At 52.2% G+C, this 14133-nt stretch overlaps 1 protein-coding gene across 14 annotated transcripts in view; it reads right to left on the bottom strand.

The window, feature by feature from the left end:
• Window positions 1-7857: 7857 nt before the first annotated feature.
• The window catches only part of Ptprf (protein tyrosine phosphatase receptor type F), an 81922-nt gene continuing 75646 nt past the window's right edge, over window positions 7858-14133 (bottom strand). For all 14 annotated transcript variants that reach the window (XM_021644571.2, XM_021644563.2, XM_021644566.2 and 11 more), the window contains 11 exons: window positions 13339-13462; window positions 13037-13212; window positions 12256-12375; window positions 11909-12063; window positions 11543-11828; window positions 11261-11439; window positions 10912-11038; window positions 10558-10683; window positions 10176-10330; window positions 9952-10087; window positions 7858-9540 (listed from right to left, as the gene is read on the bottom strand). In XM_021644571.2, the coding sequence (XP_021500246.1) occupies window positions 9472-9540; window positions 9952-10087; window positions 10176-10330; window positions 10558-10683; window positions 10912-11038; window positions 11261-11439; window positions 11543-11828; window positions 11909-12063; window positions 12256-12375; window positions 13037-13212; window positions 13339-13462 (1653 nt within the window). In that variant the 3' untranslated portion in view covers window positions 7858-9471. The remainder of the gene's footprint in view (window positions 9541-9951; window positions 10088-10175; window positions 10331-10557; window positions 10684-10911; window positions 11039-11260; window positions 11440-11542; window positions 11829-11908; window positions 12064-12255; window positions 12376-13036; window positions 13213-13338; window positions 13463-14133) is intronic.

Here is a 14133-nt window from a genome sequence, read left to right as displayed (position 1 = left end):
CTATAGACCTGTGTGGCCTTGAAATCAGCAATCCACCTGCCTCTGCTCCCTGAGTGCTGGGATTAAGACATGCATCATCTCCACTTGACATTATTATTTTATTTTTATGGGTATTTTGTCTGAATACATGGCTGGCATCCACAGGGGCCAGAGAGGGCTCTGGATTTCTTGGAGCTGGAGTCATGACTGGCTGTGGGCTGCCAGGTGCTAGAATCAGAACCGGAGTAATTTTTTTCTCTGAAAAATCCATGGGGGCTGGAGAGATGGCTCAGAGGTTAAGACCACTGGCTGTTCTTCCACAGAAGGTCCTGAGTTCAATTCCCAGCAACTACACGGTGGCTTACAACCATCTATGAGATCTGGTGCCCTCTTTTGTCACGCAGGTACACATGGAGGCAGAATACTGTATACATAATAAATAAATAAATCTTGAAAAATCCATCCATCTATCCATATAATATATTTTGATAAAATTCAATCCCAACACTACAGTTTTCTTTTTCTTTGTTTTTTTTAATAAGGGTTCATGTAGCATAGGGTGAACTTAAGCTTACTGTATGTAGCTCAGACTGGCCTTGAACTCCTGATCTTCCTACCTCCATGTCCCAAGTACTAGGATTACAGACATGTGCTGTGTGACACTGTTCCTGGAGAGACACGAACAAATCTCTACTCACCCTTGGTAGGGAGCTGATAACAGACCAAACCAAAGTCCAGCTTAGTAAACCAATGAGTTTTATTGAGGTTACTTCTAGGAACATGGGTAAAGGGTTAGTACAGGAGCATAAATGACTCACTAAAACCCCACCCCAATATGACAGCCCACTAAAGCTGCAGCCTGGAGCCCAGTGCATGACCTGCAGGCAGCTTGACAGTCTGGAGAGCATTTTTTCAAGGCAGCTGAATTAGTAATAATAATAATAACAACACAGCATTTTGGTCCCTGGACCAACAACACAGGGTTTCAGAATATCTCTCGGCAGTCCCAAAAGCTTACGTATACTCGGGGAGGGAGAGGACTATTGTATCCGATCAGTTTCAGGGACTTCCTGAAGTGCTGGGCGATTACCTGAAGGACTGATAGTTTCACCTCCCTTTAGAGTATAGTCTTTTTTTCTTACATTTATTTTATTTTTTGTGTATGAGTTTTTGCCTACATGTACCCATATGTGTCATGTGTGCCTGGCGTCCTAAAAAAATTAGAAGAGGGTGTTCAGTCTTCTGCGAATGGAGTCAAGGACGGTTTGAGCCACAACATGGATACTGGGAATGGAAGCCAGGTCCTCTGCAGGAGCAACAGGTACTCTAAACTGCTGAGCCATCTCTCTGGTTCTAGAACAATTTTAGGCTCCCTCGGCTCTTGAGATTTGGTTTGTTGGGGTTTTGTTTTGTTGTTGCTGCTGTTGTTTTGCTTTGTTTTGTTTTTGAGATAGCGTTTCACTCTGCAGTACTATGTAGCTCTGGCTGTCCTGGAACTCATTGAGAACCACCTGTCTCTCCCTGCCTTCTAGATATTAGGACTGAAGGCTTGGGCCACTGCCCCCTGCTTGGACGGAGGGTTTTATCTGAAAGGAAGCTGTTGTAAAAGAGCAAGTACGCCCTATGCCTGCCTAAAAATACTTTGTAGTTTCAACTAAAACATTCTCCCTCTGGAGCAAGGGATGGCGTTAAGCCACGCCCACCACGGCCACCATGCCCACCACACCTTAGGAACTTGTCTACCAGAGAGCATATATATCCACTGGGCTATCTCTGCCTGTTTTCTTTAACACCCCAGTACCTCTTGCCCAGGGGTGGCACTGCCTACAACGGGCTGGGCTTTCCTACATAAAATCCCCCATTAAGAAAATACCCAGCTGGGTGTGGGGTTGCAGGCCTTCGATCAGAGCACCTGAGAGGCAGAGGCAGGCCGATTCCAGCTTGGTCTATAAAGTGAGTTCCAGGATTGCCAGGGCTACACAGAGAAACCCCCGTCTCGAAAAACAAAAAAAACAAAACAAAGAATCCAGCAGGCTTGCCCACAGGACGATTTTAGGGCAGCATTTTCTCAGTCATGTTTCCTCTTCTCAGATATGTCTAGGTTTGTGTCAAGCTGACAACAAACAACCGGCACACATGTCTATGTCTATTCTTCAGATGTGTTCCTGTCCCCTTTTTAAAGGTACAATAAAAATCTGTTATGAAAACTGAGTGGGAGGGCCTGAGAACTTGACTCAGTTGCCAGAGTTCCTGCCCAGCATGAGGGATGCCCTGGGTTTGATTCCTAGTACCTCATAAGCACCATAAATCAGGCATGATAGTGTACTCCTGGACCCTCACACCTCTGGAGATGGAGGCAGGAAGACCTACAGTTGGCTCATGCCTGTCTATAACTCCAGTTCTAGAAGATCTGCCCTCTCTTCTGACCTCCTCAGGCCCGAGACAAGCGTGTGATACATAGATATACCGGCAAGCAAAATACTCCGACACATAAAGTAAGCTAGGGGTGGCGCACACCTTTGATCCCAGCGCTCGGGAGGCCAAGGCAGGTGGATCTCTGAGTTTAAGGCCATCCTGCTCTACAAAGTGAGTTCCAGGACAGCTAGGGCTAGAGAGACCCTGTGTCTAAAAACAAAACAAAAACAACAACAAACAAAAGAAAGAAAAAGAAATATATGCTTGAAAGAGTTTCCATAAACATACAAATAAAATGCTATTTACAGGCCTTTAATTTTTTGAATGAGAGACTTCATTATATTAACGGAACAGAGAGTATCATAAACACCAACAAGGTGAGATCAGGGAAGGAAAAGACAGTAGGAGGAGGAGGGGAATAGGTAGATGGAATTCCTCCTTTTCCCTGAGGGTAATCAATCGGAGCATCCGCAGGTGATAAATCAGCAAACAGGCCTAAATATCAGCATTTTAAAGCCATGTAGGGAGTGCAAGACAAATTAAAAATAGTAATATATCTCACAGAATTAGGAGGCAGAAGGAAGGGAGAGGCAAGGGATCAGGTAAATTTGCTAAACCTGTCCCATTTATAGCCAGGGAGTCAATAGACATTAATCTCCAAAGACATATGAAGTCTTCCGTCAGAAGGGCTGAGAGCAAAGAGGAGGCTTACCTTCCAGTGTGGACCCTTCAGGATTGAGCAGGTGCAGCAGCTTAGCTAGAGAACTCTTGCCTAGCAGGTGTGAAGCCTTGGGGTTAGATATCACACACACACACACACACACACACACACACACACACGCACGCACACACATACACGCACACACACACAAAGCCCCCGAGAATACGCACTAAACTATGAATAATTTCTCTGACTGGACAGTTGGAGAAGACAAGAATGAGAGCTTCAACATGCTATAGCCCTGTACTGTTCAGGCAGGCCTTTAACTCACAATCCTCCTGCCTCAACCTCCTGAGGCTCTGAGGTTATAGGTCTGCACCAGCGGGCCTAAGAGTTTTCTGGCTGCTAATGCCAACTGTATTTGTGCCTCTTTTCCATTTGGCCTTATCTGCTGCTCTTTGACCCTTGCTCAGGCGATAAAGTCATGTTGGTCTCAACACTCTTCCCCCTGTGCTCCACTGACTCTGCCTGGATGCCCACCCTTTCATACGTGTAGGAGTACTTTGCCTACTTGTATGTGTAATTGTGTGCCTGGTAGTCTCGAAAGTCAAAAGAGGGCATCAGATCTCTTGAAACTGAAGTCAGAGATGGTTGCGAGCCAGCACACGGGCATGGGAACTGAACCAGAGCAGCAAGTGCCCTCAGAGGCTGAACCATTTCTCCACACCCTGCTGGATACTTGTCTCGAAGATGGCAGACAAACTCTTCCACAGTGTCCCCTCCAGCCCCCATCTCTCAGGGTTAATCTGCGCGGTCCCCTTGACGGGTCTGAGAGGCGCATTTCTGGGCGCAACTTCGGCTGCATTTCTAGGCTGAGAGGGAAGATGCCCCCGAGTGTGGAGATCTGGAGGAAGGAGAGAGCCGGCAACACCCGCCTCTACTTTGTGGCCCGTCCTGACAAATTCCGCTGCCCCACCATGACGGACGGAAACCGTAAGCCAAGAGGAAACCTTTCCTCCTTTAGTGCGTTCCTTCCTTCCTTTCAAAGTCTGTGGGCGGTGGTGACCTGCTGTGTGTCTGCGTAGTGCAGGTGTGTTGGGCGTGTAGGTATGTGGGTTCATCTGTGCACCTGTAGGCCTCCTCGGATATAGTCCACTAACACTCTGCCTTAGCACTTGGTGGCAGGATCTCCCGGTGAACCGAAAGCCATTTTGGCTAGGCTGGCTGGCCAGAGAGCTCTGGGGGCCCGCCTCTGCCCTCCAGTGCTGAAGACAGCCACAGCCATGCCTGGCTGCCTTTGAAAGCGAATGCTGGGGATTTAAACTGAGATCCTCATGACTGGATACACTCTCACCCCCTGAGCCACCTCACCCATCCCTGAGTTGTTTCTGTCGGGCGTTTAGCTAACAGAATAGGGAAGAGGCTAACGTGCCTTGTTTCCACGAAGACTGCCCGATTCCGCCTGCACTGCCGTGGTACCTAACACCCCCTGACACATTACAGATACATTTATTCACTAATTTTCTTATGCATCCTCTGTCTCCCCAAGAACATATGCCTCAAGGTAGCAACCTGTGGGGTTCCCTGATGTGTTTCCTCTGAACTCTCCAACGGTGACTGCCACATGGCGAGATCTCATTAGGTCCTGGAGAAGAGGATGAAACGTAATATTCTGAGAGATAAAAAAGGGCATAACAGAAGCAACCTCACGGCTCGCTGAAGATTACATGAAATAATAGACTTCAGGTACTTGGCATGTTGGGACCATCTTACCTCACCTAGCATAGTTACCTCTGGCTTCTGAAGGAAATATTTTCAGTTGAGACTTAAAAATTGAGGACTATTGGGGCTGGAGAGATGGCTCAGTGGCTGAGAGCGATGGCTGCTCTTCCAGAGGACCCGAGTTTAATTCCCAGCACTCACATGGCAGCTCACAACTGTCTAAAACTCCAAGATCTGACACTTTCATACAGGCATACATGCAGGTAAGAAACCAATGCACAAAAAAAAAAAAAAAAAATTATAGAAAAAATTGAGTACATGGAGTTGGGTGGGTAGACAGGATCTGGGTGGGAGGAGTTGGGGAAGGGGGAAAAGTTTGATCAGAATATATTGTGTGAAAAAAATTGTTTTTCAATTAAAATAAAATGAAATGGGGGAAAACAAAAGAGGAGTTACCAGGTAGACAGTGAGGGAGAATGCTTGTACAAAGGTCTGGAACTGAGTGGTTGGTCAAGCACAAAATTCAGAGAACTGGTTTGGGGCTACAATAGTTTACCTAGTATGTACAAGGCCCGGGTTCCATTCCCAACATTGCAAATACAAACAGAACACTGACTTCGTCATGGTTGAGAAAGAGAGTAAAGGAAGAAGGAAGATTGGGCCCACAGAGGTCAGACTCTCCAGGCCAGTAAAAGCAGGGAGTGAGGGTTTGGTGGGGCTGTCAGTCAGGTCTCCCGGTGTGAAGGATGGCTCTTTGTTGAGAATGGGTGTCGAGGACGGGCCTGGGAATGAGCAGATCAGGTGGAAGGCATGCAATAGTGCAGGTGGGAAGGGATGCTAGGGCTGGGCATGGTGGCGCATGCTTGTAATTCCAGTGCTCAGGAGACTGAGGCAGGGGTATTACCAGGAATGTGGAGCTAGCCTGAGCTTTCGGGTGAGACTCTCATCTCAAGCTGGGGGGCCTAGCGTATGGCTTGGGCCAGAAGCGGTGGGAATGTAGATACACAGGTACAAGAGGCTACACAGGCAGAGTTTGGTGGATCCAGGGAGCTCGGAAGGAGAGATGCCTGATTAGAAAACTCAGTGCCTCAGGTGCTAAACTCTGCAATGGGACACCTCAGAGGAGCAGGCCTGAAGGTCAGCGTAAGAGGGCAGGGAAGGGTGGAGCCCGGTTGGTAGAGTGCTTGCCTATAATCCATGAAGCCAGAGATGGTGGTTATCTTCTGTCATCTCTGAACTTGGGAGGTAGAGACAGAGGATAAGAAGGGACCCTCCCTTCACAAAACAAAACAAAACAAAACAAAAAGCAGAAACAAAACACAAAAGGCTGGGTGTAGAAGTGGCTTACATCTTCAATTCCAGAACTCAGGAAGTAGAGGCAGGCAGATCTCTGAGTCTGAGGCCAGCCTGGTCTACATAGTGAGAACTTGTCTCAAAAAAAACCAAACCAGCACTGTAGCACACACCTGTAATCCCATCACTCAGGGAGGCAGAGATAGGCTGATCTCCAGGAGTTCAAGGCCAGCTTGGTCTACAAAGGGAGTCCAGGACAACCAAGGCCACACAGAGAAACCAAGCCAAAACCAACCAACAAAGAGTATGGGGGGAGGGTTAAATTCTGTTGGGGATGGAGAGGAGACTTTGAGACAGCACCAGTGGGGAGGGGCCCAGCTGGTGCTTAACCTGCCCTGTGGTCTCTTCGGTGGAATCCCTTACTAGGTCTGAAAGCTGGCATTTCTCAAGATGGGCCTGGTATTTACTCTCCCCTTGACAGCGTTTCATGGTTTAATCTTTGACTTAACGAACAAATAAGAACGGGTCAGGCACTAAACTGGGTGTGCGGGGTGGGGGTGGGGGGAGCAAAAAGGGACCTAGGCCTTGGAATGTGCTGACGGCCCCTACCCCTGCTGACCCAGGACAAAGCAAGGCAAGCCTCCTGCTGGCACACCTGCCTCCCTCTCACCATCAACTGAAAAGATCTGGCTCCACCCATCCCCTCTCCAGCCCCAGGGTCTCACTGCACTTCTTGGAACTTCACACTTGCTCTGGCTTAGGCTTCTAATCTTTCTTCGCACTGGGTCATCGCTTCCGCTAGGAATGTTCCTCCCATTTTTTTTTTTTCCAAGTAAGGGTTTCTCTGTGTAGCCCCAGCTGTCCTGTAACTCACTCTATAAACCAGGATGGCCTCAGAGATCTGCCTGTCTCTGCCTCCCCAGTGCTGGGATTAACGTTTAGCTCTCTTCCCACTTCCTACAATGAGCTTCTATTCACCCTCCAAACCCACCAGATCCTGTTGTCACCTTCAGACCTTCCCCAGGGCTGGGTGCTGCCCCAGGGTTCCCTGTGTGTGGGACGCAGGTATTTCTTTTCTTTTTAAGCAGTCTCTTATCTCTACAAGGTCAGTGATACTGAGGTCAGGCAGGACTTTCTGACCACTGGTCAGGGCTGCAGGGTCAGTGAATCCTCAGTCCTTGTTGCTGTGTCCCTGAGCCCTAAGGGTCTTGCTGCATGCATCTAATATCCATACAGCAATAATTACAATAATTCTTCCTCTTTTCTTTTGGTTTTTTTGGAGCCAGGGTTTCTGTTAGTAGCTCTGGCTGTCTCAGGTCACTCTGTAGACCAGGATGGCCTGGGACTCACAGAGATCTGCCTGCCTCTGCTTCCTGAGCGCTAGGATTAAAGGCCCGTGCTACCTGGCCCTGCTCAAGATTTCTACTAATCGATTTCCACGTGGTCTAAGCCCACAGGTTCATCCATTCCTTCGCTTCGTGGGAGAAGATGGAGGAGGTGATGGGGGCGGGGTGGATGCTACATACTCCATTTGGCAATCCGTAGCATCACAAGGCGAGAAGGGAGGAAGGGTGGGAGGGCACCGGGTGCTCTTCACAGTGCAGCTCAAGCCTCATCCTTGGTGGGTCCATCTTCCATTCGGGTCGCCATGGTGGGAACCTGCCCTGTCACAGGCACTCAGGGCGGGCCCCATCCTCCTCTTGGAATGGGCTCTACAGAACCCACCCTGGCCACCCACTTCGACACTGAACTCCACATGCGGAAGGAGCGGAGACAGAGGCCCAGTGTGTAAGAAATCTGATTATTCAAATTTATTACCATCAAGAAGTATGCAATGATGCTGTAGTTTTTAACAAATAGAAAACAGACTGTGTACAACAGTGAACTCTACAGCACTAGCATCCACAAGGTAAAAATGAATGTTTCATCCGACACCACCAACCCTGGATTGTTGATCTTGACTTAGCCTAGCTAGATCTGGGGACCTCTGCGGCGGGTCCCTCGGCTAAAACAGCTATGCACCCTTCCCCGCCCCCACTTACCTACCTAGATAGTGCTGCCCGGAGGAAGAGACCCCGTCCCTGCCCCTCAGCTAGCTGAGATAATAAGACCGAGTTTAGTACCGTGGATACAAGTCCAGTAGTCTTGCCACATTGGTTTGTGAGGGCAACTTGAAGGAGTGGGAAAGAGCGAGTCTTGGGGGGGGATTTGAAGAGAGCTGCAAACCAGGAGAGAAAGCATCCGGCCCCTGCTGAGGACAGACGTGTGCTTCCAGGCCCACTGGCCTAGACCTGAAGGGCCAGCCACGCCCCCGCTTGGCCCTGAGGTGTGTGGGCGTGGCACGGGCCCTCACCTGTGCCATTCATCTACTGAGGGGGCCAGAACCCACAGCCTACAAACACCTGCCACGCTGCAATGCTGGGGATGAGAGCGAGACTCTGTGGGCCCATGGCGGGCCCCAGGCACATTGAGCGGCCTCCCACTTCGGGATCTGAAGTAGAGGCCAGGGGATGAATCTTTCTTTTTTTTTTTCTTTTTTCTCTTTTTAAAAAAACATTTATTTTTGTGTTTTTTTTTTCCTTTTAATTTTTGTTTTTTTGAACCTTTGCAAACACGATGGTGATGAGGAACGCCTTGCCAGGCCCCCCCAGACAAGTCTGTGGTTGTAGGCTATGAATGTTAAATGCACACTGGAAATGTGTTTCCTATCGCCTCCCCGCCCACTGCTGTCTGTGGGGCCTAAAAAAAGGCTCTCAAAGAAAAATAAAACCTAAAACGAACGAAACGTGTTTCCCTGCATTTGGCTGGAATAGGATCTCATCTGAAAGTATGGAGGGTGGCAGGAGCCCTGCTGCCTCCTGGGCCGCGGCCGCCCTGCCCAGACAGGGCCCTAGCTCCTTGAAAGGAAGGCATGTACTGTCCTTCAGCAGAAGTTGTACAACAAAGGATCCAACATGAACTCAAAAAGGAAAACAAAGTTAACTCCCAACTCCCACAGCAGCCCAATCTGCAGTGAAAGATCTGCAAAAGGAAAAGTCGGAGGGAAGAGGCGAGGATGCCTCAGTCTACCCCTCCGAATGTATAAAAAGTGGGAGCTTTGCCCCCTTCCCCACCCCATGAGAAGCATGAGAAACGTGGAGCTGAACAGAGAGCTCGAAGCGGGGCTCCACTGGGGCCCGGTGGACAAGGGCCCAGAGCCAGGCTGCCAGTCCGCCTACGTGCCCAGGTGTTCTGGGCTCTCTGACTGGTGTGGCAATGTTCCCGAAGTGCTATGATCCCAGTGGGCTGTGCTCTGCCGGCCACAGCACCCGGAGGAGGGCTGGACGATGGTCGGTATGGCTCAGAGGAGCTGGGTCCCCTCCGGAGCCCCCAGGGGAGCGGCGGAGGAGGGGGAGCAGTGGTTACGTTGCATAGTGGTCAAAGCTGCCGAGGTATTCCAGGGCCGCACGGTAGCACAGCTGGTACTGGTCCTTTTAGAAACGGGGGGGGGGGAGGGCTGATCAGTGCCAACAGCCGTTCCAAACAGAGAAGGCCACTCGAGCAGCAGACAGTGGCACAGACAGGCCCTGCTGGCTCGGGCAGGCTCTCCGGATGAAGCCCCTAAAGGCTGGCCTCTCCTCCCTCTCCCAGGCCTGTATGCACCTCTGCTACTCCAACCACAGCTGTCTCACCCAGACTGCTGTGTCCCACCCTGACCCACACACAAGGCAGCAAGCCTGACACCAGAGCTCAGGACCGAGTGAACACAGCTCGCTCTCCTCTGCCCTGCCCGTTAGGCAGGACAAGTAACGGCACACAACAGGAACGCATACATGTGGGCCGGCTGCCGTCAGCTGATGGCTGCGGGGAGACACGCGGGCCCCTCCCTCTGCTGTGCGTACCTCTGTCTGCACCATAGCAGGGCGCTGTGTCCGGAGGGTCTTCACGGTCTGGAACATGTCAACCACGCCCTCGTACCGCATGCGCTCCAGGACGATGCTCAGAGTGATGAACACGCCCGTGCGGCCCACACCAGCGCTGCTCAGAGGACGGCCATTGGTGTCAGGAGGCCTGCTCCCTGCCGGCGACCACCCTCCACCCCTGGCCCTCCGTGGGGACGGCCCACCTGCAATGCACCGTGATGGGCCCATCCTGCCCAAACTGTTCCTTGGTCTTGTGCACCTGCCCGATGAAGTCGATGAAGCCTTCCCCTGTTTTGGGCACCCCTTGCTCTGGCCAGTCTGTAAACTGGAACTGTCGGATTGTCCTCGACTGCCCATCCTGGCGGAGAAGGGCAGGGGCCAGAATTACGGTCTGTGGCCCTCCAGACCAGGAGCACAACACAGGGGAGCATTCGCAGGAGCGCTCCAGGAGCTAGCACGCGCAGCTCGGGGTTCCTGCAGTTCGAGCTGAAGCACCCTGGGGCAGACCCGGACCCACCCGTGCTCAGCGCTCAGGCCGTGGGAGATGGTGTACGTTTCTGTGCTTACTCTTCGGTCAACACTCACCCGGGCGTCCGTGACCTTGAACTCCCGCAGGATATACTGGGGCATGTTGTACTCTGCCATCGGGTCAACCACGAAGTACTGGTACCGAGCGGAGCGCTCTGCTGGCCAGTACTGGTGACACTTCTCCTGTGGACAGAACACCGCAGCCCCCACGGTCAGGGGAAGGCCAGGGGAAGAGAAGGCCGAGTTTCAGAGGACTCTGGGACAGGCCGCCTCAGGTGCTGGGAAGAGCCTGAGGCTATGCTGATGGGAAGCTGGGGTATGAGAGCAGAGAGTGAAAAAGGAGCATTTTCCCCAAGGGTGGCCGGTGTCCTCCCTGGCATGAGAGGGCCCTAGGGGAAGGGGTGGGCTCACCCTGCCCATCTCCCGAAGCTTGGTCAGCATGACGATGATGGTGGAATTGTGCTCCCACAACATGCGCCAGAAGTCCTCGGTGCTCTCTGCCAGAGGCCCCTGTGTGGCTATGTAGGCCTTCTGCTGTCTGGGTGACATAAGACCCGACATGCTGGAGGTGCTGCTGCCCCCGGCTATCCCGACACTGCCTACACCCTTAGGACCCTGCTCAGAGCCCAGCCCTCCTCCGGGAAGCCCTTACTTCTGAACCCAACTCACTCTTGAGCTTTCGGGGCTAGCCCCTATTCCCCCAACCAGGAGCAGACCGAGGTGCTGGAAGGCACAGTGGGGCAGGGGGAAGTGTGCCGACCTGTAACCATCCAGAAAGCTGGCGTTGATGTAGTCAGAGCCCTCCACACCTCGGATGGGCTGCAGACACACCCGGCTCAGCTCATAGGGCATGATGTTCACCAGGCGGTTCTTGAACTTGTTACAGGGCAGGTTGGCACTAATGAAGCGAGACGTGTGGGCCTTGGAGTTGGCTAGCAACTGTGAAGAGGAAGGGTTTGGTCAGGCCTGGCTTCCTGCAGACAGGCCTTCCCGAGACCCAGTCCAGGATCCCTGGAGTCAGGCAGGTCCACGGGAACCCCACCTTGAACTCAAGCTCCATGGCTGTGACGCTCTCCCCGGGAGGCACTTGGCCCAGCTTCTGGATGTGGGCGTAGAGGTTGCGAGCAGGCACCTCGGTGTGTCCGCACATGGCGGCCTCCAGCAGCGCCTCGTGGATGAACACATACTGGTCCTCTGTCTGTACCATGTAGTTCCTTTGTGAGCGCATGCACGTCACGTGGCCGTAGATGTCGACAGTCTTCTCGTGCTTCATTCGCTCCAACATCGCGTCGATGACGATAAAGCAGCCCGTGCGGCCCACACCGGCACTGCAGACACGAGCGCAGCTCAGGGCAGTGGTCTCCTTACTCCCCCGCCCCGCCCCTCTGGTGGCTCTGTACTCTCTCACCTGCAGTGCACCACCATGGGCCCTGCGTCTAGTGGGTTGCAGGCCTTGACCCGTCTCAGGAAGGCCAAGATGGGAGTTGGGTACTCGGGAACCCCATGGTCTGGCCAGGCCATGAACTGGAAGTGACGTAGCTCACGCTTCTCACTGGAGCCGCTCTGGGGAGTAGAGTCAATAGAGATGAGGAGGTTGGTCTGCCTGCCACAGACCCAGGGAAGGAGCCACACCAACTCTCAGGTGATAACCAGAAGCCACACTAGACACAGTCACATTAACACAGGCTATGACAGCCCCTGACACTCAGGCCACTGCCCTTACAATCTAAGTGGTGGACGAGGCTGGGGTCCTACCTTATGGAGTGCAAAGGTGCGCATGGTGTATGTGGCCAGCTCTACAGTGTCCACCAGGGTCACCTGGATGAGGCCATAGGTCTCAGTGCCACGGGCTGGCCAATACTGATCACACTTCACCTGCAGGGGGATGGGCAGGGCAGGAGACAAGGTCCAGGTGACAATGTTATAGAATGCTCAAAGGCTCAGACAGGCAGAAGCAGAGGGGAAGGTCCAGCCTACCTGGCTACAGAAGCTCAGCTCTGACCTCTCACCTTCCCTCTTCCTCACCAGGCCTCATCACACTAAGCTGCCACCCTTGCCCTCACTAGTTGAAGGAGGACCATAATTGAAAATTATTTATTCAACACCAGGGCGCACCAGGCATTTTCTGCCAAATTTACCCATAACGTTTATGCCCCATTTTCAAGCTCTGTAAATTTTATGTTCCAGTCAATGCTTCGCAGTGCAAAAGCAGACATCAGCAGCTCCTTCCACTAATTAACTTAGATGTGTGAATGCCCCAGGAACACTCTGGCATCTGGAGAACATGTGAACACCCCAGGAACACACCAGAAATGGGGGAACATATTAACATTCCAGAAAATGACAGCATTTGGCAAAACATATTAACATCCCAGGAACCCGCAAACACCTGGGGAACATGCTACATTGTATCTCCGCAGTGCCCTGGTATCTAGGGAATGAGACAATTCGCCAAGAAAACCACAGCCCCTGGGGAGTCCCTGGAAAAACTTCACAGACTGCCATCACTGAGTCACTTCCTGTCCACCCCCCTCACCCGGGATTTCTCCTCTAGCCTGGTCATCATGACCACGGTGGCTGTGCGCTGCTCCCACACCATCCGCCAGAAATCGCCCATGGTCTCGGGCAGTGGACCCTGCGTGGCGATGTAGGCATTCTGCTTTCGGTAGCCATCGATGTAGTTGGCATTGATGTAGTCACTCCCAGGAACACCTATGGACGGAAAGGGATGCGAGAGTGCGTTAACCTGCCCCCCCCAGCCCACCGTGCCTAAGAGCATTCCAGAGAGCAGGGGAGAGGAGAGCAAAGGAGGAGGAGCGTAGCCTGCCCCAGACTCACCATCAATGGATGTGAGGAGAACTCGAGAGTGGTCGTAGGCAATGACGTTTGCATAGCGGTTCTTTGGCTTGTTCACCTCCGAGTTGGAATTTTCCCACGTGAACTGCTGCCCAGGGTCAATGGACTGCCAGAAAGAAACCGGGAGAGTGAGGGCCACGCCAAGGGAGGCCTACTCATGGTGCTCTGCGGGTGAGTACCCCCACACTGCCCAGCCACAGGGCTGACAAAGCCCAAGTCTAGAAAGTAACAAACTGAGGACTCAAACGTCCCCACCAGATCCCCTTGGCACGGTGGCTGAGGACAGGGTGGGGCATGAGACAGGCCCCTTGCACCCAACTAGTGGAATGAGCACAGGTAACGAAAGCAACTGCAGCCGTTTGGACCATGCTGGAAACTCCCAAGGCTCCAGATCCACACAGCACGCTGCCCGGCCGCCTTCTCTATCTCTGTTTCCTCACCCTCCCTGCAAGTAGGACCTAGGCCCCTCGACCCCTCCTACCAGGCCCTCGCCTCACTAAATCTTTTCTCGCTTCACCTCTTCATCTTCACTGCTCAGGAAATGCCTTTTTAAAATCAATTAATTAATTTTTGGACAGGGTCTCACGTATACCTGGTTAGGTCTGACCTTGCTATGCAGGTAAGGATAACCCTGAATCTCTCACCTTTATGCTTCCATGCTTCGAGTGGTGGAATGACAGTGTGTGTGTGTTACCCCATTTATTATGTGGCGCCAGGAGTCAAATCCAGGGCTTGGCAAATGCTGGATTACATCCATAGCCCATCCACAAATTTTTT

Source organism: Meriones unguiculatus, chromosome 3 (assembly GCF_030254825.1).
Source record: "Meriones unguiculatus strain TT.TT164.6M chromosome 3, Bangor_MerUng_6.1, whole genome shotgun sequence".
NCBI classification, from domain to species: domain Eukaryota; kingdom Metazoa; phylum Chordata; class Mammalia; order Rodentia; family Muridae; genus Meriones; species Meriones unguiculatus.
The sequence above is the reverse complement of the archived record's forward strand: the minus strand, read 5'-3'. Positions and strand labels throughout refer to the sequence as shown.